General features: G+C 51.3%; 9 protein-coding genes across 9 annotated transcripts; 4 read left to right on the forward strand and 5 right to left on the reverse strand.

Annotated features, from left to right (window-relative positions):
* Positions 1-2,804: 2,804 nt before the first annotated feature.
* TrAtP1_005801 (uncharacterized protein) lies at positions 2,805-3,260 on the reverse strand (the record flags this gene model as incomplete). The annotated part of the gene is made up of 1 exon (XM_014089049.2): positions 2,805-3,260. One exon carries the CDS (start codon positions 3,258-3,260, stop codon positions 2,805-2,807), a length of 456 nt encoding a protein of 151 aa, XP_013944524.2.
* Positions 3,261-5,245: 1,985 nt separating this feature from the next.
* On the reverse strand, positions 5,246-8,823 carry TrAtP1_005802 (uncharacterized protein). The gene is made up of 3 exons (XM_066112869.1): positions 7,259-8,823; positions 6,323-7,173; positions 5,246-6,201 (listed from the first exon to the last, which is right to left on the reverse strand). The coding sequence occupies exons 1-3, from the start codon at positions 8,521-8,523 to the stop codon at positions 6,134-6,136; spliced, it is 2,184 nt and encodes a 727-aa protein (XP_065968955.1). The 5' UTR covers positions 8,524-8,823; the 3' UTR covers positions 5,246-6,133.
* A 496-nt stretch (positions 8,824-9,319) lies between these two features.
* Positions 9,320-10,563, reverse strand: TrAtP1_005803 (uncharacterized protein; the record flags this gene model as incomplete). Its single annotated transcript, XM_014089047.2, has 3 exons — positions 9,320-9,944; positions 10,016-10,275; positions 10,345-10,563. The coding sequence occupies 3 exons, from the start codon at positions 10,561-10,563 to the stop codon at positions 9,320-9,322; spliced, it is 1,104 nt and encodes a 367-aa protein (XP_013944522.1).
* Positions 10,564-12,525: 1,962 nt separating this feature from the next.
* TrAtP1_005804 (uncharacterized protein) lies at positions 12,526-14,495 on the forward strand (the record flags this gene model as incomplete). Its single annotated transcript, XM_014089045.2, has 7 exons — positions 12,526-12,649; positions 12,706-12,744; positions 12,801-12,918; positions 12,978-13,074; positions 13,195-13,822; positions 13,895-14,354; positions 14,423-14,495. 7 exons carry the CDS (start codon positions 12,526-12,528, stop codon positions 14,493-14,495), a joined length of 1,539 nt encoding a protein of 512 aa, XP_013944520.2.
* Positions 14,496-14,709: 214 nt separating this feature from the next.
* Positions 14,710-16,112, forward strand: TrAtP1_005805 (uncharacterized protein; the record flags this gene model as incomplete). Its single annotated transcript, XM_066112870.1, has 2 exons — positions 14,710-15,668; positions 15,749-16,112. The coding sequence occupies 2 exons, from the start codon at positions 14,710-14,712 to the stop codon at positions 16,110-16,112; spliced, it is 1,323 nt and encodes a 440-aa protein (XP_065968956.1).
* Positions 16,113-16,337: 225 nt separating this feature from the next.
* TrAtP1_005806 (uncharacterized protein) lies at positions 16,338-18,011 on the reverse strand (the record flags this gene model as incomplete). The annotated part of the gene is made up of 5 exons (XM_014089044.2): positions 16,338-16,370; positions 16,421-16,874; positions 16,968-17,060; positions 17,192-17,503; positions 17,664-18,011. 4 exons carry the CDS (start codon positions 18,009-18,011, stop codon positions 16,761-16,763), a joined length of 867 nt encoding a protein of 288 aa, XP_013944519.2. The 3' UTR covers positions 16,338-16,370; positions 16,421-16,760.
* Positions 18,012-18,024: 13 nt separating this feature from the next.
* TrAtP1_005807 (uncharacterized protein) lies at positions 18,025-19,762 on the reverse strand. The gene is made up of 6 exons (XM_014089043.2): positions 19,585-19,762; positions 19,417-19,506; positions 19,054-19,217; positions 18,903-18,996; positions 18,713-18,846; positions 18,025-18,643 (listed from the first exon to the last, which is right to left on the reverse strand). The coding sequence occupies exons 2-6, from the start codon at positions 19,437-19,439 to the stop codon at positions 18,402-18,404; spliced, it is 657 nt and encodes a 218-aa protein (XP_013944518.1). The 5' UTR covers positions 19,440-19,506; positions 19,585-19,762; the 3' UTR covers positions 18,025-18,401.
* Positions 19,763-21,456: 1,694 nt separating this feature from the next.
* Positions 21,457-22,407, forward strand: TrAtP1_005808 (uncharacterized protein; the record flags this gene model as incomplete). Its single annotated transcript, XM_066112871.1, has 2 exons — positions 21,457-21,599; positions 22,212-22,407. The coding sequence occupies 2 exons, from the start codon at positions 21,457-21,459 to the stop codon at positions 22,405-22,407; spliced, it is 339 nt and encodes a 112-aa protein (XP_065968957.1).
* Positions 22,408-22,816: 409 nt separating this feature from the next.
* Positions 22,817-25,195, forward strand: TrAtP1_005809 (uncharacterized protein; the record flags this gene model as incomplete). The annotated part of the gene is made up of 2 exons (XM_014089042.2): positions 22,817-23,933; positions 24,012-25,195. 2 exons carry the CDS (start codon positions 22,817-22,819, stop codon positions 25,193-25,195), a joined length of 2,301 nt encoding a protein of 766 aa, XP_013944517.2.
* Positions 25,196-25,710: the final 515 nt, after the last annotated feature.

Raw genomic sequence — 25,710 nt, forward strand, 5'->3', positions numbered from 1 at the left:
CTTGCTGAGCATGCCTGCATGTGTGCATCTTCCCCGGCCTTGGAACGTCTATCCCAATTGCAGCAACAAGTGCTCCGTCACCGCAGAGCACCGAGCAATCCGCCAAAGGGCACTCCGAGCGGCATCAGCGCTGGAAACAATAGGGCGGGCCCTGGAGAACTGGCACCAAGACATTTAGCTTCATCAGCACTCTATTGCTACGCCTTCTGCTTGCAGAATCACGCTCATCCAACGTCATTGGCAAGAGACTCGCGGGCACGTCTAGAAGCCAAAGCCAGTCTCACAGGTCCGTCATCTTATTAATAGCAGCCACCCATGGAAGCGTCTGCGCTCCGGCTCGGGAGGCGTCTGGTGGTGGATGTGAAAAGTTAGTTGGAGTGCCGTAATGGAAATTCCGGGTTTGGCAAGGCTCCGCATCTGCTTCTCCAACGCCTGCTTGCGAGCAATATCTTTTACATAATCAGCCGCGACGCCGGCCTTTCTTTTGCCTTCTAGGCCCTGGCGTCTTCTCCAGGGTCGATCGAGCAAAATTCAACGTTACTCACCCCGGCGTGTCCTCGTGATCTATATCGTGCTGCCAATTGCTGGCTAGCTGTTGGTGATGCTCCAGCCGGCCATCTCGCTTGTCCACGCTGCCGGGAAACGAAGCTCCTGATGGACAGGCCACCCCCTAATTGAGTCCATTGATGGACTATTCTTTACCTATACTGTACGTGCAGGGCCATGCAATAGCTGCCAATGGAGTATCCTGGCGTGTTCATCTGATGACCCGTCCCTGCGACAAGCCAGCGGCGCGACAGCTTCCCTGGACTCGGGGTCCAGATGCCCAAACATGCTCTTGCCTGAGATTGGTCAATGGCGTCGGATCGGGAACGCCGCATCCAAAAAGAGGCGAAGGGGTTGGGGGGAAAAAAAGTGGTCAACTGCAATTCTTTTGATGTTGCTTTCTGCCGTCATGATGCAAACCAGCCTTCCCTGCCTCGTCAGGTCACGGGTGCTTTCTCTCCTGGCGGTTTTGACCCGGAATCCGGATCTTAGACTTGCTTCCCTTTGCCAAGAGACCGTGAATAGTACGATGACAGTTTTGATTTGATTGACTTGGGCGTCGCCATGGTTGATATTGGCAGCAACAGCAGCGGAAGCTCTGGGACATCGGATGCATCCTCCTCATCCGCGAGGCCGATGGCTTGGCTGGGACAATGCAGGGATGTTGGGCGTCGCTGGCAGCGCCAATTGAGCTGTGTTGCCCACGTCCAATGCGGCTCTCAGTAATGCGATACACACAGAAGCCGCGATGCCGACAAACGAGCGAATTAACGCAGACGTATATGTCGTGCCATCCAACGAGACGGTCATCATACTGCCCGTGATACCTACTGCTGCAGTACTAGTTCGAGTAAAACCAAAACTACCACCTGCAGCAGTAGCAGCAGCCGCCGTTGTGTGAACCGAAGCCAGCCGGTGCCGATGGATCCAGATCCGGAGGCTGATTGTTTTGTGGTTACTATCCACACCCCCCCTTTGCTCGTCATTGCTCTGCGAGGTCGGACTCTGGCTTCGCGGCCAGGCATAAACGATGACAAAGAGAGCGTCGGAAACATTGAGATGATTTTCACGTATACGAGGTGGCAGAAGCCTCTGCGATTTGGATTCCACAAATAAGCCCATCAAGGTTGAAATGAGAAACATGGAAGGGAAATGCCATGGAAAATATATGGCCTTCTACGTCATACGTCTACAGGACAAGGTTACTTATCTGATGCAGCCTCCATCTTCTTATCGCAGCGCCCGATTTCCCTTTTCAACCATGCTTCCCTCTCTGCCTTATCTGTCAGTAAAACATGGCCACTCAGCAGCCCCCAAAACCGGGCTAATCCATTTAACCTTGAATTTTGTCTCTGTCCATTCTCCCGGCTGTGCATTTACCAAACCGGTAACAAACGACCAAAAATGTAGGGAGGTTTTTGGGACGGTTGGGTTGGAACAGGGGCCGATGATCGCCATGCTTCTTTATTTTGACGACCAAATGCTGCATTCCATCCAATCACACCGCCCTGGTAATACGACTATTTCTACGGATACTACTGCGGCTGCTCGGTTTTTATATTAGACGTGACTCTATTTGACGTAGTCCACCTCCCGATTGACTGCCTGAATCACAATGTAAAAGGTCAGGGCACCCAACAGCATGCTTTGGGCGACATTGCAGCCCAGCATCTGCCCAACGTATAAACACGTCTAATGCTCCTCGTCCAACATCTCCCTCCCTACGTCATCGCCAGCATGCGACATGTTCAGGCATCCGATTGATGCTGCCGACCATCACTTGGCATCGCACCATGTTACCAGGGATCGGTGCATCGCCTCGAGAGCGCGTGTAAGAGGGCTACACATGCACGTTCCACCACGGCATGATTTGCATCGTCTTGGCGCCAAATCGGCAAGACATATCCGAAAAGACGCACCCGGAACAGAAAAGGTAAAAAAAGAATTTGGTAATTACACGAAAAGAAAAGAGGGAGAGAAACGAAAAAGGACAAGGAAACAGAAGGAAGCGCAGACCATAATGTGTTTGTTTAACCCAAGGACTTTTTGTGTTTTCCATTACTACCATATACTTTGTATCTGTGTATCCTTTAAAAACGCCGTAACGATTAACGCAACGCAACGCTGACGAGCCCGATAATGGAACCCATGAGTCGTAACCAATCATCAGACACCAACTCTGTATCTCAAGGCCACTCCGACCGCGGCGGCCAGTCTCGTCGTAACAAAAGTGATGAGCAGCGGAACCACGTTCCCGCTTAGTCCTCCATATCGACATCCTCGTCGTCCTCCTCGTCGTCCTCTCCGCCCTCTCTCTGGAAGGATTCCACAATCTCCTCCACGCCGCCATCCACCCGGACCTTGAGCTTCCTCGCCTCCCCTCCAAAGGCCTTGATCTTGTTCTTCCGCGTCACCAGCAGCTCTTCCTCGAGGGCCACATCCTCGCCCTGGGCGGCCAGCTCCGCCAGCCTCTTCTTCTCGCTTCCGCGCAGGCGGGGCAGCAGGTGCTCGTTCTCGGCGACCAGCTTGCGCGCGACGGCCAGCTCCTTCTCGCGCTTCCCGGCCATGCGCTTCTTGTAGAAGACGCGCTCGCGGCGAGCGCGGATCTCGCTGATGCGCTTCATGGCCGCCATGGTCTTGTTCACCAGGTCGCGGTCGTAGCGGATGGGCTCGTTGCGGCGCATGGCGAACTGCAGCGTGCTGTCAACCGTCATCTCCTTGCCGGCGTTTCGGCGGTAGGCCTTTGTCCACTTGAGCTTGCGGGGGGTTACGCTTCATCTTGTAGTTGCGGTTGCATTTTGATCTGCAGAACCTAAACGATTTGCCTATGCAAGAGAAGATGCTGATTAGAATTTGGTCGTTTCTTTCATTTCTATCCCTACATCTTTCAAAAGACGGAAGACAAGACAGGATCCGTTGCAAAGAAAACTCACCATCGTTTCTGACAAAGGTAATTCCCTTGGAGGGATAGGCCGGACGGCCACAAAAGCTGCAGTCCTCAATCCTGTGGCCATATTAGCAATGCCCCAAATTGCATTGTGGCATCATATATTTCCAGCATTACTTACCGCATCGTGACTGTCTGATGTGGATTGTGATGATGCTAAATGAGTATCAATATCAAATCAGACAAAACTTATCTCGCCTCATGCAGCAAACTCTGCCACAATTTTTTTTTGGCGCTTAGTCACTTATCGATAGCATTTTCTCAGCCACGACCGCGAATCGCACAGCCACAGCTCCTGTTCCCGCCCCTCCATCCCCACTATAACCAGAATCCCCATACCATCCTTTTCATTCACATGGTATTTTCTCCCTCGCCTTTTCTTTCTTTTGCTGCCTGGCTGCTTATTCCATGCCACTAGCTCAGATCCATCAGGGCGGCTCCTGGATTTGGATCCTCCCCTGGGAAAAAAAGAATCCGGCTGGCACACTCCCTTTTTTCCAGGCTGTGTTTTTTTTTTTCCCGGCTAAGCTAGAAACAGGACTAGAAAGTTCTTCCCCAGATTTGTTATGTAAATGAGCGGAGCAGCAAAGTATCACGCGGAGCACTAGACATGGCTTGGGATGGTGTTTTGAGTCTGGATGATTCTGCAATAAGGAGAGGACACTTTTTTAACTTCCATGGAATCAAACGCTCATTTCATTACTGCAGCAGAAGCAGTCAGCTTACCAGTAGTATGCTGCGTGAGGAACACTCACGCGACACCTTTTGCAACATGTATGTACAAAGTGAGGAGACCAAGGCAGTTCATACTATACAAATGCTGTGCACGTTTCAACTTCCTCTATAAAGCATGTATGAAACATGTACGCACACTTTTGGCCATTCGTCTTCTCTCAACCACCCCCAACCGGCTTGACCCGGAATATTCATTACCTTAACGTAATTAAAGCTCCCCCCCAACATCCATCCCCCCTCAAAATACGGGGAAGGTCCAGAAAATAGTAACGTGTACTAATACAGAACCTGGGGGAAGGGGGGGGGGGCGTGTGCGAGAAAAGAAAGACCACCAGCCTGACTGAAGAAAGACAATCCCAATGGTGGAGATGGGGACCTGAGGGCGAAACGACGCTTTTCTTGGGGGAAGGGGTTGCAACCACAGACCCCCTGATTTGGCATCCAATACTACCTACTTTTTACTAGCCTATTTTTTGCTGATTTACTTGCACCTGCTCGGTCAGAAGCAAACTATGTCGTGCTGCTTTGTAGAGAGAAAGAGACGCCTACTGTACAAAGCGCCCTAAAAGTTGCTGGTCTCTCATCTACTCGCACCCTCGAAAGACGCTGGGCAAGGAGAGGACAGCGAGGAAAGAAGAAGAATGCAACCGAGATAATTCTCTCCTGGAATGGCGTCCGTGCCGTATTATCCGTGAATGCGTTGTGCTTTGACGCTGTGCTACCTTTACCTCGTTGGACACGGAGTAAATTATCTGCATTATATTGGCATCCCATCTTCGTCTCTATTTCTATCCATATAGAGCACACGCTGGGGCTTTTACTGCAGCATTTCTCGTGATGTGAGCTGCAATGAAACGCAAAAGACCTGCTGCTATCCTAGGGAAATACTTCAATGGGTCGGTTGTGATGATTTCCTGCGCTTCTTGCGTCACCAAGCATCCAACGTACCCGGGAACCACATACAACGCATACAACAACACGTATCCATACACACGCATTCTCTTCTCCACGTTGCTTCATTAATAAATACGTCTATTGGCGGGCTCTCTGCCCACCCTACTACTTCCTACCAACTAAAGAAGGCATGCGATAAGTAGTATGTACTAGGTAGTAGTATAATATGTAGGCATGCAGAGCTTCCGTTGAACTATCCTGCCGAAGCGCTACTTACATGCATCCGTGTTACCTAATGAGAATATCATCATCTGCTCTCCAGATTCATCATACAAGCGAGGCAAACACCAGCAGCGGTCAGCATCGGCCTCAGACTCGCATCGCGTGCCATCTCCAGCCCTGTCAGCCAGTTTCACACGTTGCTGCCACTGCTGCTGCCCTCTTGATCCGCGTCGACAGCATTGTCACATATCCTTTTCCAAGTTTCTACTTGAGCCTGCCTCCCACTTTTGTAATGCGACGCCAACAACGGACATATTTATCCATGCTTCTAGCAGACCCCTCTGCCCAAAAATAATGTATTTTCCCCTTTCAGGTTTCTTGCGTAAAGTAGCGTGCATCTTATTCGCACACGTATGAAGGAAAAGGGAAAAAAAAAAAAAAGAAAAAAAAAAAAAGGTACCGCGTAGATCCGAAGCTAAGAATCCCAGTGTGAATAGTACCCGTAACAAGCCCAGTGGTGGTAATGTGGCCGAATCCTTTGTGAACAAAACGCCGTGTACTAGTTGAGCCGGGGATGACTGCACATGCTAGTTTGAAAAGATCAGAGGCGATAAAAAAAGGAAAAGAAAAAAGTGATACAAAGAGAAAGAAGAATAAAATAGACGCCGAGCAACAAGCTGAGAACAAGGCTTGAACAATATGAAGCACTCAAAAAGTAATGGTGCCGTTTTCCTTTTTCAAACACAGCTAACCAACCGCGAAATCATCGATAATATATTTCCTTTTGATTCATCGGCTGCCGTTCTTTTTGCTGCCTACTTTGAGGCGCTCTTTGCAGTCTGGGCAGTACCATTTGGCTACCGAGCGGGTTAGCATTGTTTCTAGATGCGACGAGATGGAACGCGACGAGACGAGACGAGACAATTCGCTCCTCCCCTTGTCGTCTGTCACCAAAAATAGAGAGCTTTGTAGACTTACTTTTTGAACTTGGTGCGACCTTGAGGCCTACGCAAGCCAGATGGAACCACTCGCGGGCACAATCATCAGAATCACACGCCACCATTGCGCCATAGCTGATGCTATTGCAATAACAGTACGTAGCTTCATCTGGGTCGATATCGGCATCATCATCGCCGTCGTCGCCCTGCATGCTACTATTTCCGTCCTCGTCCACAAGTTGAGCAAGAGCTTGGGTAGTGCCCTTCTTCTGAGGCTTTTTGCCGTTGCCCGCTGGCTCTACGTTTCGAGTGGTTCGCGGCCTGGCAGCAGCAGCTGCAGCGTCCGAGAAACTTGGCAGGGCCGGTGTTGACGGCTTGCTTGCTCTTCCGCTCTTGGTCGTAACCATACCGGTGCTCTGTGGAGTCGACTGGGTAGGCTCGCTCTTGCGATCCGCCTCTTCCACCTTGCTATTCCTTCGGCTGGAAGAGGATGTAGTGACAACGACTGCAGTAGGAGTTGGCGCGGGTTTGTCTTCCGTTTGTTCTGGCTCCTTTGGTGACGGCTCCGTCTTGACCGTCACAGTAGGCTCCTTATTGCCTTCGGAGTCATGGTTGGGGCGAGCCCAGTTTGTAGTCTGAACAACTTCCGGCGTGCTGGGAATGTTGCCATTCGTCTTTTTAGCTGCCGAAGAGGGAGGTCTAGCCTTGCTGGCTTCTGAGTTGGACGCAATCGAGTTCTGTCGTGCACGAGACGTCGTTGGTCGTGGGACGGGTGCAGGCGCAGGCGTCGGTACTGGGGATGGGCGGCTAGCTGGCGTCTTCGTCTCCGGCAAAGAGCCCATGACGGGGGACGAGGCAGCGGAGGGCGACATGGTGGCGGATAGAGCATTCCTGTAAGCAAGTGGTGGTCAGCATCGTAGTCTAAACCAGAGCGATTGAATGGATACGGAGGGATGAGGATAGGCAATTGCCATACTTCTTCTTGGATTGACCACTGCTAGTGGGCAAAGCTTTGCGCTTCTTGGGTACCTCCGGAGCTGGAGTCTCTCGAGGGCTAGTCGTGGCCCTCGTCTTGGATGTGTTGTTACCAAAGACGAGGCTCATGGCACGCTCCATCTGAGGTGCTTCTGCCCCGCTAGCAGCAGTCTTTTCTTTCTCCTTGTACTTGTCCTTTTCTCTGTCCTTTTCCTCCTTCTTCTCTCGTTCCTTCTCCTTCTCCTTCTCCTTATCTTTGTCCTTGTCTACTTTTCGCCTCTTTTGCGGAGGATTGCCATTGGAAGAAGTTCCAGTAGAGATGCCCAAGCCAACATTGTTACTCTCAGCAGTTTTCCGAACCTTACTCGAGCTTGTCTTCTTAGCACTGTTGGTTTTTGTTTGGCTGTCGTGATCGTCGGCTTCGGAATCGAGGGCATGAGTCTTCTGGCTCTTCTTGGCTTGGACCGCTTGTTTCCTGGCGTCGCTCCGGGCGGCGGCCTGTTCTGCCAAGGCTTGTGCGGCCGCTGAAATCGCAGCAGCGCCATCGCGTCTGGATCTTTCAGCTTGCGAGGGCTTCCCATTGCGGTTCTCGGGGTAGGCCCAGTGTGTGGTGCTTCCCCATTTCGCCTCGTCGCTGAATTCGTTCTCCAAATATGGCCATACATCTTCCACCCGAGCGAGCTGTCTCTGGAGCGCCTCGTTCGCCGTGGATATGACATGGTTCTTCTCTTCCAGAGACACGAGTAGTTCTTGTATTTTAAACGCGGTTTGGCGGAAGAGCTGCCGGCGCTGCAGGTTGGACGGGTCGAACACGCCACCATTGACGTCTTCGGTCGAAACAACGGGCTGCTGGTGCTGGCCGAATGCAATTCCGTTGGAGCCTCCCTGGGCGCTCATCGGTGCGAACCCCGGCGCCGTGTTGAGGGCGGCATTGCTCGTTCGCGCTTCCGGGACAGGGAATGTCCTCGCCGAGGCGACAAGCCTGAAGAGCTGTTCTTGAGGAGCGAAAATTTTGGCGTCGACCTCTTTGAGCAGAGTAAAGTGTCGCACGAGTTCTTTGGGGAGGGCGGTAATGGTGTCGGCAAAGTGGGTGATGGCAGGGAAGATGTCAATGGGCTGGTCCCCGGCAGGGCCACTCAGCGAATCTCTGCCGCCCGGGCGGACGGTCGTCGCCGAGCTTCGAGGAGGATTCGTGCGCGTCTGCCGTACAGGCTGGGACCTCCGGTGCGACGGGGCCTCCACGGCGGGAGCCTTTGCGGACTTCATTGCGGATATGGCGAAGGTGGCCAGCAAGAAAAGACTGGCAAGAGATTGAGGTGGGTGTTTTGCGTAGAGGGGCGACGAGCTGGCGAACTTTTTTTTTTCGAGGGGGGAATCTGGCTAGACAGGACAAAACAATGAAACAACGCCTCTGATTGAGGACAGGCTAGGCCATCCTGCTCCGGATCTGCGGTCAAAGAGCCAAATCATGCGTGGGCGGCGCGGTGACGGCGGGCGGTGGTGGAGGCTCGGTGGTAGATAGAGCAGCAGAGTATCTCGACTGGACTTTGGGGAGCGAGCGAGAGCACTGATCTGCCGCGAGGTACGGCGGTACAAGGCGCCGGGCTGCCGTTCCCGGTTGGCTCAGGCGGGCTAGCGGCGCATGACACAGCACGCATTGCGCTGAAGAGCGCTGTCATTGGGTCAGCCGGATTAAAGGGGACTCCGACGGCAGCCAGAGCCCCCACAGGAAGCTCGTTATGGCGTCAGCTGAGCTGCAAAGCATCGCCCGACAGCGGCCGTTTGGGAGCAATTGCACTTGATTGTTTACGTGCGCTTGAATTCTATTGCATTGCGAATGAGAGAGGCTCTATAGCGATTCTAACGGAAAATTAAGATCAAAATCAAACAAAGAAAAAGAGGGCAAGAGAGGGCAAACAAGGAGAGATGTAAACTGCTGTAACACAACAAATGCATGGCCAGAATCGAATAACCCAAGAGCACCAGCTACTAATAATATGCGATATGATGTAATATGCCATGCCTCTCTATAGAAAGAAAACGGGGGTATCGTCGCCGTAATTTACTCCATCATGCTTCGCGCCTTGGCCGTCCCCGCCCTGCCAGAGGGCTTCTCTCTGTCAGACTGCTTCTGCCTCCATTGCCACTCCAGCAGGACCCATATGAAGTCCTTGAGGTCAAAGTCCGGCCACAGGCACTTGCGGAAGAATATGTGCGTATCCTGGTGGCACTGCCAGAGCATAAAATCGCTGAGCCGCTCAACGCCACTTGTTCTGACAAAGAGGTCCAAAGGAGGGTCGTCGGCGGTATATATGTGTCTCTCGATGGTGTCGACTGTGATGTTGTCGGGGTTGGGTAGCGTCGTAGAGCCGTAGGATCCTGACCTGGATAGCAAGCGAGGCTCAGGGGAGCCCGGGGGAAGAGTGGCGGATCCAGAAGAGTCGTTGTCGTCTCCGTCATCTATATCTTTGCCCTCATACTCGCCATCGTCGAGTGGTTCATCTGGAATGGTCGGCAGTAGGTCGCGGCCGTCGAGTTGACCCGAAAGTATCTTTTGCCTTATACGCGATGGAGAAAATGGTGTGTTCTTGGGGGGCGTTGGAGATAGGAATTCCTGCACGGTTGATCGGATCGCGGTCGTCATCTCTGCTCTCGATGTGTATGGGAAGCAAATGTTCAGGACAGCCCTAAGCCAGCAATTAGCCTTTTCTGGCCCCAACAATCCAAAGCCATCGTCTTCAGAAGGCATGCAACTCACTTGTTGTTATGCTTAGTCCTTGCTACGGCTCTGTCCATGACCTCCAATACGTCATCGCGTATCATCTCACGCTGGCCGAGGATTCGAACACAGGCCCCGTAGCGGTCAAGAATGTCGCCATATGTCGTCAGTTGCTCCAGCTTGACCTTTGCAAGCTGCATGAGGCCTTCCACTTCGTACTTTGGCCGGTTGAAGTTTTCAATACTGAACGCGTAAACGGTAACGACCTTGACACCACACTTGTAGCAGATTTCCATGATCTAGACGCAGCCCTGTTAGAAAAAGCTGGGCAGAAAGCGACCCAAAGGTTGGGCAAGAGGGCGACAAACTCTAGCCAGGGCCTCGAAGCCACGGTGGTGCCCCTCGACGGTCTCCATGCGACGACTTCTTGCGTAACGCCTGTTACCGTCCATCTCGAAGGCAACATGTTGAGGGATCGGTCCCTGCTTGAGGGCGCCAATGAGCAGCTCGCGGAGCTGGTTGACGGCCCATTCTCCCGGCGGCGACTCGAGAATTAGTCTCCGCAGAAGCGAAACTGTGTCGGCCATGTTGAAGTGATAACGAAAAGAAAAAAAGACGAAAAGGAAAGGGCGTGTTGAAACGAGAGACGGTCCTATACGGTGCACAAGAGGTAGAGGGGGCCGGCAAATAGGCGTGGGTTTTTTTTTTCTTTGTTAAATTAGAAGGAATAAAATGAGCGAAGACAGAAGAGGAAAAGGCTACCGCTGCTGCAGAAGAGGAGGAAAGAATATGAGGTTAGAGAAGAGCACGGCAGAGCATGATGGCTGCAAATCTGAACAGGTCACTGGCTAGAGGAAAGAATGAAAATTAAGGCGGATTTCGCCAAAGGGCCGCGAAACTGCTGTGGCGAAGCTGTGTTGGAAGCTCAACTGGCCACATTTGCTGTCCAGCGCGCAGCTCTAGCGCAGCCTGGCCCTTGGCGGTTCGGAGATCTGGGGACAGGGGCAAATCGAAGAGGAATCCGAGGCGAGACAGCGCCCCCTTGCACAGGAAAATGAAGTGAACAGATTGATGATAAGCACGTGTTTGATGATTGGTTGCTGTTCTGCCGTGCACATTAGTTATTTGATCTTTTGTCCTTTGCCTTGTTGAGATGTCTTGTCAAGTGTGCGCGGTTGTATGTAGCATTGAGTCTGTATTCCTGGGGCCGCAGCCTGCTGTAGAACATCAAATCCATAGTACAGTACTATCGATGTTCCGATAGGCCTAGACCTCGATAGGGCAGCGATGCTCTTATACCGGCACGTTTTCCCAACAGAGCCCCTGGACCCAGCCTCGGTGGCTGACGGCGGTGCCTGGCCTCGCTGCCGGTTGTGGTAATTTCACATTGTGCCTCATATATATCCGCCACGTTTTCTGGGCCATTTGAAGACGACAATCGAGCGATCATGGCACAGTGGCGCGTTCTAGTGCTTTCAGTTCAAATTTGATTCACATGTGCCCAGCCAGCTTATCGTCTAGCCTGGTGCTAGCGCCTGTGCCCACGGCTGCATGCTCTCCCTAGCCAGCTAACTTGCAAACCGCTACTCGCTACAGTACATCTCTCTGCTCGTTTGCTGACTCGATTCAGCGTCTTTCCATAGTCCTGACGTCACTGTCATACTCGTATATCGCTTACCTCGAAAAAAGTTCAATAACGCGCAGAAAGCCTGCTTCTCCTCACGGCGTTCAATCTCTCCGTAACCCGCCAAACAGCAGCTAGTGAGAAGAGCCTTTTGCGGAACAGAATGTTGGGCAAAAATGCACATGCAGAGCTGCTGCGAGAAATTGAACCTTGCCATGTCAGAAGCTCCGCCATGGCCCGCGTCTGGAAGAAAGCAGCGTACGTCATGTTTACAGATCCGTGACAGCTAGACTTGTATCACTGCAGGTATTCGAATCTGGTAGCCTGTTGGGTTGGGCGCCAAACTCGTGGTCGCAGGCCATTTGACGCGGTCGTGGATTCTGGCAGAGGCTTTTTTGCATTCATATAAAAGCCCATCCGGTGCCGTACCCGCGACTACACGATCGAGATGCACGGCGCATGTAAAGCACTCGTACCTACGGCATAGAGGGCTTATCTCCATTTATAGCGGCGCTGAACCGTCGTGGCTCCAATCAGGCACCAATAGCTGCAGCGTGCAAACCGCCAACGAGAGGCCCAAGAGGTGGCGCAACCACTATAAGCGTTCTGCGTTGCATTCTGCCCCTCCATCTGCCCCACGCTGGACAACTAAGCTCTGCTAGCAGGATTAAGTAGCTCACTGCCGATAGGCCAAGGCTGTTGCTGCTGCATCGGATTGCCATTGAGGGCAATCCTTATACAAAACTCCGATATCCAGCTCCCCTTTTCTTCTTCCCTTCTTCCCTTCTTCCTCCGTCTCTGTCTCTATTCTTGTTTGTCGTCTCTACCCCTCCTTGCCCTCTATCCTCTATCCATCCGGGGCCGGATCACAGCAGCCTCCAGTTGACGTCCATCACACGGCCCGCCCGTCCACTCCACTTGCACAATGGTTGTCCACGACGGCCACGAATACCTCACAGAGGAGGAGAAGCGGTTGAAAGAGGACAGAGAGCGAACCAAGTACTGGAAGAAATGGGGCCCGTACGTTGCCGAAAGGCAGTGGGCGACAGGTAGTTTCCGCAACATGCTTGTGGCAATACGAATGGGATGCTGACATCTATAACAGTCAGAGAGGATTACAGTGCCGATGGTGATGCCTGGAGCCGTAAGTGCAGCCTTCTGCTGTTACTCTTTGAAAACCTGTGCTAATCCTTCTAATAGACTTCCCGCACGATCATGCCCGGTCTCGAACTTTCAGATGGGGCGAGGACGGTATTGCCGGTGTCTCGGATACACATGGATTTCAGAACATTGGCTTTGCCTTTTGGAACGAAGAAGAGTGTGCCATGCCAATTCTCAGATATCCGAAAACGAACGTTGTCCTGATTGATAAACTAGTCCCTTTTTGAAGGAGCGTCTTTTTGGACTGTCCAACCCGCAAGGAAATCATGGCGAAAGTATCAAAGAAGCCCATTTCCATGTTGATAACACTCCTGTAAGTCGAAATTCCTCCTTCTCTTGTCCAACGAACTATACTAACGCTCGCTTGGCCAGACTGTATGTCTTAATTCGCTCGTCGGTCGTCCGTTTTCCGTTGATACTAACGTAGCATCAGCACTCCTACATGAAGTTCCTTTACAAGTATCCTCAGAAGCTGTTTCCCTATGACGATCTGATCAAGGAAAATGCTCGGAGAACAAGACAAGACAAAGAGTATCAGCTTCTTGACACTGGAATTTTCGATGACAATCGGTACTGGGATATCTTCATCGAAACAGCGAAAGAGACGGACGATCCAGATGAACTCCTCTTCCGTGTAACTGCTTGGAACAGAGGACCTGATCCAGCCCCGCTCCACATCATGCCCCATGTATGGTTCCGGAACACTTGGAGCTGGGGTAGAGAGCCAGAGGACAAGAAGCCCAATATCGCGGCCTACGGCGAAGACTCCGCCAAGTCGAAGCACTGGAAGCTGGGAGAGAGATATTTCCTTCTCTCCCCTTCCCCTGGCGTTGGCTCGTCGGGAACAGACGTCATGCCTAAGCTCATGTTTACCGAGAATGACACTAATTACGAGCGTCTCTATGAACAGGAGAATCCGCAGCCCTATGTCAAAGACGCCTTCCACAGATACATTGTTGACGGAGAAAAAGGGGCCATTAACCCCAACCAAACCGGCACAAAGTGTGCTGCTTGGTATAACTTCAACGAAGACGGCGGTGTTAACCCTGGTGAATGCGCTGGTAAGCGACTACCCATCTCCAAAACAGAGTACAGAATACAGCGTATGGTTAGATTCTGACAAATGACAATAGTTGTCCGTTTTCGATTCACCAAGCGAGATGAGTCGTATCTCGACGAAGAGGAGTTTGACGACATCATTGAAAAGCGCAGAGAGGAAGCAGATGAATTCTACTTCAGAATTAGCCCTCTTCCTATGACTGAGGATCTGCGTAACATCCAGAGACAAGCCTTTTCGGGTATGATGTGGACAAAGCAACACTACCACTTCGTTTGGGATCAGTGGGCAAAGGGAGATCCCGGAACCCTTCCTCCGCCCGCCGACCGAATGGGCATACGCAATCAACAGTGGAGGCATATGCACTGCGACGATATCTTGTCGATGCCAGACTCTTGGGAATACCCATTCTTTGCCGCTTGGGATAGTGCCTTCCACTGCATTCCCCTGGCAATGATTGACCCTGACTTTGCAAAGAAGCAGCTTGATCTGTTTACCAGAGAATGGTACTGTCACCCCAATGGTCAAATACCTGCGTAAGTAACTCCGTCTGAGGTTTTTTTTTTGTTTTTACCCTATTCGTAGCGCTAACTCAAGCTTAAAGATATGAATGGAACTTTGGTGATGTCAACCCCCCCCGTCCACGCCTGGGCCACTTTCAGAACGTTCAAGATTGAACGAAAGCTGTATGGCCGCCAGGATATTGATTTCCTTGAGCGAGTCTTTCAAAAGCTTCTACTCAACTTTACGTGGTGGGTAAACCGAAAAGATGCAGACGGTAAAAATGTCTTTGAAGGTGGTTTCTTGGGACTCGATAACATCGGTCTGTTCAACCGCTCCGAGCCACTGCCTACGGGCGGTGTCCTTGAACAAGCTGACAGCACCGGCTGGATGGCATTCTACTGCCTTTCCATGCTGAACATTGCCCTTGAACTTGCAAAGCATCGTCGCATCTATGAGGATATTGCCTCCAAGTTCTTCGAGCACTTCATCTTCATCAGCGATGCCATGACCTTCCGAACAGGACAAAAGGATGAGCAGTCGCTCTGGAATGAAGAGGACGGTTTCTACTATGATGCCATCTCCTGGGGTGGGCCGTGGCTCCAGCAGCTGCCTGTACGATCATTGGTCGGCCTCATTCCTCTTTATGCAACCGCAACTCTGGAACCTGAGCTTATCAACAAGCTGCCCTCATTCAAGAAGAGAGTCGATTGGTTCATACAAAATCGCTGCGATCTGGCGGAGAGGAACATGGCCAGCATCCAGAAAAGAGGAAAGGGCAATCGTATTCTCCTGTCAATCGTCAGCAAAGAGAGGCTAGAGAAGATTCTGGTACGAATGCTGGATGAGGATGAGTTTTTCAGTGACCACGGCATTCGTTCATTATCCAAATACCACAAAGAAAACCCCTACTCCATGGAAGTCAAGGGTCAAGAGTTCAAAGTTGGCTACGTTCCCGGAGACTCTGACACTGGACTGTTTGGCGGCAACAGTAACTGGAGAGGACCGATTTGGCTCTGCGTCAACTTTTTGCTGATTGAGTCGCTCCAGCGATTCTACCTCTTCTACGGGCCCGACTTCAAGGTTGAATGCCCTACTGGCAGTGGCATCGAAATGCATCTGGGTAAGGTCTCGGAAGAACTCCAGCATCGGCTGCAGCACCTCTTTGCCCGCGATGACTACGGAAGGCGCAGCATCAACGCTGGAGATGATCGCCTCGACTACGACGAGCACTGGAAAGACTACCTTTGGTTCCACGAGTTCTTTGACGGCGACACCGGTAGGGGTCTCGGTGCTACTCACCAAACTGGGTGGACCGGTCTCATTGCTCGGTTGATTCATGACACAGGGTAAGTCTTGAATAACTTGCATCCAACCTTTATTCGCTATTTGATGAAGTGTATACTGACTGAGCTCTTCTCCAAAATAGCGTCACCTGCCGTCTGCCTCAAACTCCTCGAACACCATCAGCCACCATGGCACACTACTTTGATGATATTTTCCAGAGGCATATAGACAACGGCGTCCCTCACCCGGGAGGCAGACGCCACCTCAGACGATCATCAACAGCCCGCTCCATCGGTGCCCGAAGCGACTTTGAATCGTCTATCAATGGTGACGACGATGCTCGATCCGTGACCAACTCGGTTTATCACGATGACCCTGAAAGGATCAAAGAGAAGCAGGAAGCTGATTCTCACATGCACCGGTACATCTCCGATCAGCTTCGTAGATACAACGGCGCTGGCAATGAGGAGGACTCTGGAGGCGACGAATATGAAACTAGGGCATAGGCTATTTCCCTTGTGCCTTGTGACTGAGCTAAATTTGGAAATTTGAAGATGTCTGGGTCTAAAAAAAGTAAAAGGCGGGACTTTATCTATGTTACAATTGGAAACTACAGAACAAGGTAAGAGGTCTACAGTATAACAATCTGACGGGTGGAATTGGATAGTGTTTTGAGCATAGTTTTTCCTAGTAAAAACGATTGAATTTATGTATCAAAGAGTGGAAAAAATAGCTCAGTGATTGGGGGTGTGAAGTCCTTCTCCCTGTAGCCGTGTCAGCATGTCTCATCATATCAGAAGAGGCCGCTTCATACATGCACCTGAGTGATACCCATTGATAGGCATATAGAAAAGCCCATTTTCTCTAGATAAATTTGCTCTCTATTTGAAACATGCTGCTCCACCAGATAACAGCACCCCCCCCTCTCTTTACACTATTTGCATCCGTCTTTTCCTATATAAAGATGGACGCATACAAAAACAGAAAACCCCCCAGGTCTCTCCTTCAAGAAGCAAGCCCAGATTCTATACATGGTGGTAGAGAGCTTCGTTTTGTATAAAATTGATCCCTCTTTTCTCTCTTTTTTTTATGGACGTTTCAACAAAAAGAGGCTCCTTGTTTTGATTGGTGATATTTTTTAATACATGAATAAATTACAGGTTGTCAGTAAGGAGCTTGTTCATCTTGCTGATGCGGGCGGAGACGCTGAGGTCAATGGTTCGGTCGCCGACCTCGACGACGAGTCCACCAATGATATCGGGGTTGACCTAGAGCATTGATGTTAGTTTGATATTTGAGATAAATGGTGACATCCTCCCACTGGCGAATGGGGAGAAGAAAAATATAGAGCTTGAACGTACAGCGTTGGTGACCTTGAGCTTCTTGCCCTGGCCAACGTAGGAAGACTTGGCGACGGCGTTCTCCAGACGGGACAGGAGCTTAGAGTCAAGAGCCTATGATGATACTCGAGTTAGAATAATTCGTATCTCTCCAAGTGTGTGTATGTGTGTCATTTCGCAACTAAAGCGACGTCGTGATTTTGTCGAAATATTCAACAAGGGATCCCAAAAGATTGGAAACGCACCTGGGCGCTGGTGACGGTCATCTCAACCTCGCCACGGGCAGCAGAGACAATCTGGCCAAACTTCTCAATCACGCCGTTCAGGAGACCCAGTCGGTTGTTCTCGGCGAGGGTGTCGAGGAAGTTCTTGAGGGTGGGACCGCTGGCACCGGCCTGCTTGACGAGCTCGGCCGCGATGGCAGATCGGTCGGCGGGGGTCAGAGTCGGGGCGGAGAGGATGGTAACCAGCTTGGAGTCCTTCTCGACGATGGAGCCCAGCTTGGCGAGCTCCTTGGCGGTGGCATCGAGGGTGGAAGTCTTGGAGGCCGCGGTGTACTAGAAATTGACGCAAGGATTAGCCATTTTCGCGGTGGTGTTTTTGACGCTGCTAATTCGCTCGATGTCTGCGGCATTGGCACTTTGCACAATTGGCAAACCTGCCATTGCAGGCACCAAAATGAAATCTTGCATGATTCTTCGCGGGAGGCGTCCGTACCAGAGCAGTGGCGTAGGTGCCATCGAGGCCAAAGACAGCAATGGGGGCCTTGACGTCGGCGCTGGCAGCGGCAGCAAAAGTCCGGGCCGGGACAGCGGCAAAGGCACGCTGAGGAGCAGCGGCTCTGAGGGAACGGAAGACTTGTCGCGACAGCATGGCGATTGTGGATGGGACGGCGGAGGGTGGTGAGAGACCGGCTTTCGTAGAGATCGGTTTTCGCTGGTGGTGAGGTTCTCGTCGGCCGGCAATTTTGGAAGTTGATGCCTTGCCGCACGGGTGAGGCACCAAAATTTTAGGCTTACCTAATATTGCCTCATACAGAGGTTTGCGCCCACCAGCTGCCGCCATCTTAGCGATCTACAGATTACCTAAAACAGTGAATGTTGATTTTTTTTACTTGATATAAAAGGGTTTCTGGATCTGAGCGTGTCCATACTCGTGGCATAACTTCTTCTTACTATCATCTTCTTGTGATGAATGCATTTGCTGAATGTTTTATAAAACATGGCCTCCAAACAGCACACAATCTTGCATGCATGCTCATAGTACTACCTAGTCCCTTATCCATGACCTTACCCGATTCTGCCCGATAGACCCAGATGCCAATTTTCAATTCTACATTATCCTAACGCCTTGCCTTGCTCCCTATTAAGCATCGTTGCAATGTCGCTTGCAGTTCAGAGTGATCAATTAAACAGAAATCAGAAAAAAAAAAGCCAAGTGAAGAATGATGCTGAATCAGTCGCTCTTCAGCATGCTGTCGACAAGGTCGCCAAGAGGACCCCAGTAATCACGCCCGCTTGCCAAGCCGTGTTCGTCAATGAAGAGCACGTACTGCTTGAAGCTAGTGTTTAGATGAGGCTCCAGTCCCAGTTCCCGGACAACAGGATAGTGGTGGCAGTAGATATGGGCATACACACGATACATTCGCTTGAAGATCTGGCGAATGAGCGTTCCAAACGATTTGGGGAACGGGACGCCTATGAACAGTGTAAATAGCCAAACTCGACACAAGGTGAATATGAAGATATCAAGAGGGAGGTGCTTACCAATCTTGCTAGGCATGACAGACTCGTTGTCGATATTGGCCTGAACCCACGCCATCAGTTGCTCTATATAGGCAGGTGCAGCCATCTTGGTTGGCCGCTTGTAGTTTTCGCTGTCCTGCCAAAGATACTCAAACCTATGGACGTTAATTCGCTTCCAGGATTTGCAGTGGTCGGATGGGATGTCCCTTACTCATCGGTTGCCTTCATCTCAGGACACGACTGCGGGGAGCAGAATTCGGTGATGGCACCATAGAGGAGATTGATCTGGTTGTAGAAGTCCACCACTGGTTATCGTTAGGCTTTTGATGTTCAGCTGGCCAATAGGCAGCGGTCAAACTTACTATTGACTGCTAGCCACTCATTCTCATCTTCGCCCTCGGGGAGCTTGACCACCTTTCTCAAGCTACCTCCCCCCAAAGTAACTTCAGCATATTGACGTAGCTGGTAGCTATTGACACCTCCTTTACCGGCGCGAGGGCGGAACTGATTTCTCGTCTTCTGGTTTCTGCTTAGGAATATCTCGCCATCAGCAATCACAGTATTTAACACGGGCTTAAGAGGAGGATCTTCGTAGACGGGGAGGATGGGGTTATTCAGGTGCTGCATTTTGGCACGAGACCTGGGGCTGAGATATTGCAGCAGCAGGGACATGTTGAAGTTGGCAGAAGACGAGAGCACGCGGATAAAGGTAGGACTGGACTGACACTGTCTGCAAGAACTGAGCCATGGCGAGGCGAGGCGAGGCGAGGGTTTTTGGCCGACAGGTCGAATAAGCTGAAATGCAATACGATGCTCTGCGTGCATACCAACTGGTTAGCGGGGCAATGGATGGTATGTCGCGGAATGGACAAGGAGAACAGTATAGAGCATACGGAGATGCGCAGACCGACAGCGAAGACAGGCAGCGGGCTGGACGGCGAGGCTAGAGGGAATAGAATATGCTGTTCGACCGGGCGGGCTCAGCACCAGACAGCAAGTCGAGAGTTCTGGCGATGCGCTGAGGCTGATGGGGATGATAGTAGATAGAGATATGGAGATAGGGTGCGCGTGGATAGCGGGAGGCGATGGTGTCGCATTCAGGGCGGCTCTGTTTACAGCGGTTCCTGATTGGCATGGTTGCTGGGCTAATTGCGTCAGTGCGGGCTCCGTGCAACTGCTAAGGTATCGAGTACCGGCATGGAGGGGCAGCAATGGCTGCAGCTTGGCGGTAGATTGGTTGGCGGTAGAGGTTCCAGGTACGGCAGCTGAAGGAGACGAGCGTTGGCCGCAAGAGGCGAGACAGAATTGAGATGGGAGCATTGGTTGTCACGATTTATTATCAATGACATCTCTACCTATGTATGTATGTATGTTTATATGTATATGTACGTCTGAATTAGAACTGCGCAGAGAAGCTTGGGGATCCAAATGTGAGCAGAGGCCGGATTGCAAGCTGGTGAGAGCTGCTGCCCTTATTCGCATTGCCTTGGTACCACTAGATCCTCTTTCAAACATATCAGTAACTGCTCCTAAGCATTTAGTAAGCTTTTGAACTTTTTCCATTTTTCTCGAAATGACCAGTGAAATATCGATGCCTTTTCGCGTTGGCCGATAGAGACATTGTGATATGAGGAAACCTGGTTGAGCATGGAGCATAGATGGATATGGCGTGCATAGATGAAAGCCGCGTTATGAGCGCGGTGGTACGTACATCTTCTACAACAGAGGATATACGCAATGTACGAGTTTGAAGGGCGAAGCAAGTTCTTGCCAAACGTTGAGTAATTCTAATTATATACAGAGTTTTACCTCGTATAAGATTAACACGATACCTAATAATAAGCTCATGTCTGGTGTCAAGATCCCTTGCCCCTGACCTTGGGCTGTGGAGAAGAGCTGCAAGACAGACCGCTACTGTATATCGCTGCAGAAACCTCCAGCCCGACAGCGCCGTGTTCTGGGGAAGCGAAACTAGCGCGTTTTTTCCTGAAGATGGCTGCGTGTGTTTTGTGATACGGGCAGCTGAAGCGCTCTGGCTAATGTTGTTGTGCCAATGCCTAAATAGAATAGCACGGGAGACAATGGCAGATACAGCTGCATGCACGTAATGGCTGCGTGTTTGCCTCACCGCCCCCTGCGCGGCGCCGGCGACATTCGCAAACCCAAATCCATTCTGGTAAGCCCCAGCCTCGATCGATGGCCGGGGTTCGGGTCAGGTACACGACTCTTTGTTTTTAAAACACAGCGGCTAGCAGTGATTGCGCGGTTCCTGCGGCCGGCCTGCCGGGCTGCTGCGTGTCGCTACGGGGCGCCAACGGCCTTGTGCTGCGCCCACGACCGCCTGTTGCTGGGCCAACGGGCCACGCCCAGCATTTGTTTGGCGGGCGAGCGCTCAAGCTGTGCGGCTGCTCCACTGCGGACGTTTCCAGCTGGCATGCACACGCATGTCCCCAGAGCCGCTGCATCTGAAGCCCGCCTTTATCTTTATGCAGCCCGGGGCCGTATTCCACCTCTCAAAATATTCTTGTCTTGTTTTGTCGGGCTGCGATATTCCTTCATTTGTTTATTGTTTCCCTCCAGCAGCGATTGCGACGGGCGCCTCAACGACCAAGCAACACACCGCATCGACGCATCAGCACCATCTTGTCTCGCCTCACATCGAATCCGAAGTGATTGCTGGTGGTGCAGGCCGCTTGGCTTGGATCTGGCTCTAGCTCTAATTCTAACAGCATTCCAAAGCTTAAACATCCGCCCACAGGCATTGCATGACAATGGACCGCCATCGTCGCTCCGACATACCTCCCGATTATAGTTTGCCGCCGTACGACGACGAGCTGGACTCGCCCACCGGCCATGGCGCCGCCGCCGTCCGATTGTTGACATCGGTGGAAGAGCCCGCTGAGAGACCGTACGTGACACAGCCGTCGCCATTGGCAACACCGGCTTCCCCAAATAGATCCCCAGCTTCCATATCGACGCCGTCCTTGCAACCCAAGACGGCCTCGAAACTCCACGGATCCAGTCCCGGGACATCCACCATGGCTTTTGACGAGTGTCCAAGAGCCGCCTCGAGCGTAGAGCCCAAGCCAGAGACGGATTTGCAAGCAGCAAACTCCGCGGCGGATGGCCATGCTTCTGGCTCTCCTTCTGTTCACCATCTCCCCAACCCCCCTCTTCCTGATGTTGTTATTCCCCCTCCTCTTTATATCAAACAAATTCGCAAGATCAACACTGCAAAGTTGCCACGCAGCCCAACAAGTCCAAACCTGGCGGAAGCCTTGCCAACCATCCCGGAGGGGCCAAGTGAGCGAATCCGGCGACGACGAGGGAGTCTATCCGCGTCCGACCAGCCAGCTTCCCAGCCAGCTTCTCAACCAGACGTACAGCAACAGCAAACCCCACAACCAGTCGTAGTGGAAGCTGCTGCTGCAGCTGCTGCAGAGACAATTCCAACAACACCAAAAAGGAAAAGGCCCACCGTTAGATGGAAGACCAAAAGCTCACACGATAGGCCCATTAGTTCGCGATCACCGCGGCCTCAATACGAACCCAGTGTCTTGTCCTCTCACACTCGGACGGGGTCTATTCGGGACAACGCTCCCAGCATTCCGCCGCCAGATGGATCTTACATGTCCTATGATACTAGAGATCCTCATAGGCCGTGGTCTCCAGCATCGAGACTGACAGACTACTCTCGCCCCCCCGCCTTCTCATGATTCTTATGAGCCTTCAGACATCAACGGCAGCCCCAGACCAGGAACCCCGTCTTCAAGGTATGGCGGCAGCCCGCGACGTCCACTGCCCCCGGCACCTCGCTTTGGCAACACGTCGCGAGCCTCGCAATTTACAGACGACATAACTGTTTCAATTCCCTACGACCATCCTGATGACGAAGACATCTTCCGTCCCGAGTCGGATCTCAGCGATAACCGCCACTATGACAACCATTACGATCATTATGACTACGATGAAGAAGATGGCCGCGCTTACGGCGATGGCCGCGAGTCGTTCATCTCAGGCGACCAAGAAACTTTGGGAGAAGAGAATGAGTATTTCGACAAATATGAGCACTACGGGCCGGCGCCTGACGGAGCGCAAGAGCGACGTGGTGTCCGCGCTCCGCAAATGGCCAAGAAGGAGGTTCCTCTTATCAACGGAGAGCTTGTTCTAGAGTGCAAAATCCCAACCATTCTTTACAGCTTTCTGCCGCGACGAGATGAGGTTGAATTCACTCATATGAGATACACGGCTGTGACCTGTGACCCGGATGACTTTGTTGACAGGGGGTACAAGCTCCGGCAGGCCATTGGTCGGACGACTCGAGAGACTGAGCTCTTCATCTGCGTAACCATGTACAATGAAGATGAGATTCTCTTCACCAGAACCATGTATGCCGTCATGAAGAACATATCCCACTTCTGTTCTCGCTCTCGATCCCGTACCTGGGGTGAGAATGGCTGGCAAAAGGTGGTCGTTTGCATCATCTCCGATGGCCGTGAGAAAATCCATCCACGCACACTAGACGCTTTGGCGGCCATGGGAGTATACCAGCACGGTATCGCCAAAAACTTTGTCAACAACAGGGCCGTGCAGGCTCACGTCTATGAGTACACAACACAAGTCTCACTCGACTCTGATCTCAAATTCAAGGGCGCCGAAAAGGGCATCGTGCCGTGCCAAATCATCTTTTGCCTCAAAGAAAAGAACTCGCGCAAGCTCAACTCACACCGTTGGTTCTTCAACGCATTTGGCAAGGCCCTGAACCCCAATGTCTGTATTCTTCTAGACGTGGGAACTCGTCCAGGAGGTACTTCGCTGTACCACCTCTGGAAGGCTTTTGACTTTGACTCCAACGTCGCTGGGGCATGTGGTGAAATCAAAGCCCTGAAGGGCAAATACGGGTCATACCTTTTGAATCCTCTAGTTGCGTCCCAGAATTTCGAATACAAGATGTCCAACATCTTGGATAAGCCTCTGGAGTCTGTTTTTGGATACATTACGGTGTTGCCCGGTGCTCTCAGTGCCTACCGTTACCACGCGCTGCAAAACGATGAAACTGGTCATGGGCCTCTCAGCCAGTACTTCAAGGGTGAGACCCTTCACGGCCAACACGCCGACGTGTTCACTGCCAATATGTACCTGGCCGAAGATCGTATTCTTTGCTGGGAGCTCGTAGCCAAGCGAGGCGAGAGATGGGTTTTGAAATATGTCAAGGGTTGCCACGGAGAAACTGACGTTCCCGGTATGTTGCTTTTCAAAATATTACATCTTGCACGCTGTCCTAAAAGAAAGAACAAAAACTAACATTCTAAATCTGTAGACACTGTTCCCGAATTCATCTCTCAGAGAAGAAGATGGCTAAACGGTGCCTTCTTCGCTGCCGTCTACTCCCTTGTCCAGATGCGACAGATTCTACAGACTGATCATACCCTTGCACGCAAGGTCCTTCTTTACATTGAATTTGTCTATCAATTTGTTCAACTGCTCTTCACGTACTTTTCTCTCGCAAACTTCTACTTGGCTTTCTACTTCGTCGCTGGTGGACTGGCAGACCCAACGGTCGATCCGTTTGGGCACGGCATCGGAAACGTCATCTTCATCATTTTGAGATACACATGCATCCTGCTCATCGCCATTCAGTTCATCTTGTCGCTCGGAAACCGGCCACAGGGCGCACGAAAGCTTTATCTTAGCAGTATGATTATCTACAGCATCATCATGGTTTACACGACTTTCGCCATCATCTACATTGTCATCAGGCAGTTTACGCACAAGGAGGGTGGCCAAACGTTAACTCTCGGTAATAACGTGTTTACGAATCTCATTGTGTCCATGGCATCGACGATAGGTCTGTACTTTGCCATGTCATTCCTGTACCTCGATCCGTGGCACATGTTTACCTCTGCTGGTCAATACTTCCTCCTGCTACCAAGTTACATCTGCACGCTTCAAGTCTACGCCTTCTGCAACACGCACGACGTCACCTGGGGTACCAAGGGTGACAATGTTATCAAGACTGATTTGGGTGGTGCCATCGGAAAGGGCGAGACTGTTGAGCTTGAAATGCCCAGCGAGCAGCTCGATATCGACAGTGGATATGATGAGGCTCTACGCAATCTGCGTGACCGAGTCGAAGTCCCAGAGAAGCCCCCGAGCGAGTCCCAACTGCAGGAAGATTACTACAAGAGCGTCCGAACTTATATGGTTGTGTCATGGATGGTGCTGAATGCCATTCTCGCCATGGCCATATCAGAAGTGTATAGTAGCAAGGGCATCGGTGACAACTTTTATCTCCGCTTCTTGTTGTGGAGTGTGGCTGGCTTGGCTGTCTTCCGTGCTATTGGCTCTACCACGTTTGCTGTTATCAACCTCGTTCATCTGATAGTTGAAGGCAGAATCCGCATGACTCTCAAGCTGCCCAGCTGGGCGGGTGGCATGGGCGAGAAGTTTAGCGAAACCATGAGCAGCGTTGGGAGCAGCGTTACTAATGCCCTTAGATCTTGAATCCAGTTTCCTGTTTCTTTAGATTTGTACAGCTTCTTTTGATTATGTCCTACATGATTGAGAGATTTTTCTCTTGTCCTTTTCTCTTTTCTTTTCTTTCTTCTTCTACTCTCCTTTGACAAACGGAGAGTCGGTGGGTGGCTCGTCTCTTTTTCTCTTCTTCTTCATGCCCCTCTATAAGAAAGAAAGAGGCACGAATAGTTGAACAAAGTACCTATACAAAGTTTGGAAAAAGACTGGGGAGGGTTTTTGGAGGCTCTTTCAATTCTGATTGGATGCCTCTGTTCTTTTTTTCTGTATCGTTGCGAGAAAGAGAAGCACAATGTTTGTCAATATGGATTCTCTGTATGATGTATGTCTCTTGTCTATAATGAAAGGGTTCGATGAGCCCCTTGACGTTGGAAAGCATATTGGTGATGCGAGAGCATTCCATGGTATGCTATATGAATTCACGGTGGCTTAGGCTTTTGGTAAAAGCAGAAAGGAAGGAAAGGAAAAAGGGTGATACTAATGGG

Source organism: Trichoderma atroviride, chromosome 3 (assembly GCF_020647795.1).
Source record: "Trichoderma atroviride chromosome 3, complete sequence".
In the NCBI taxonomy this organism is placed as follows: Eukaryota; Fungi; Ascomycota; class Sordariomycetes; order Hypocreales; family Hypocreaceae; genus Trichoderma; species Trichoderma atroviride.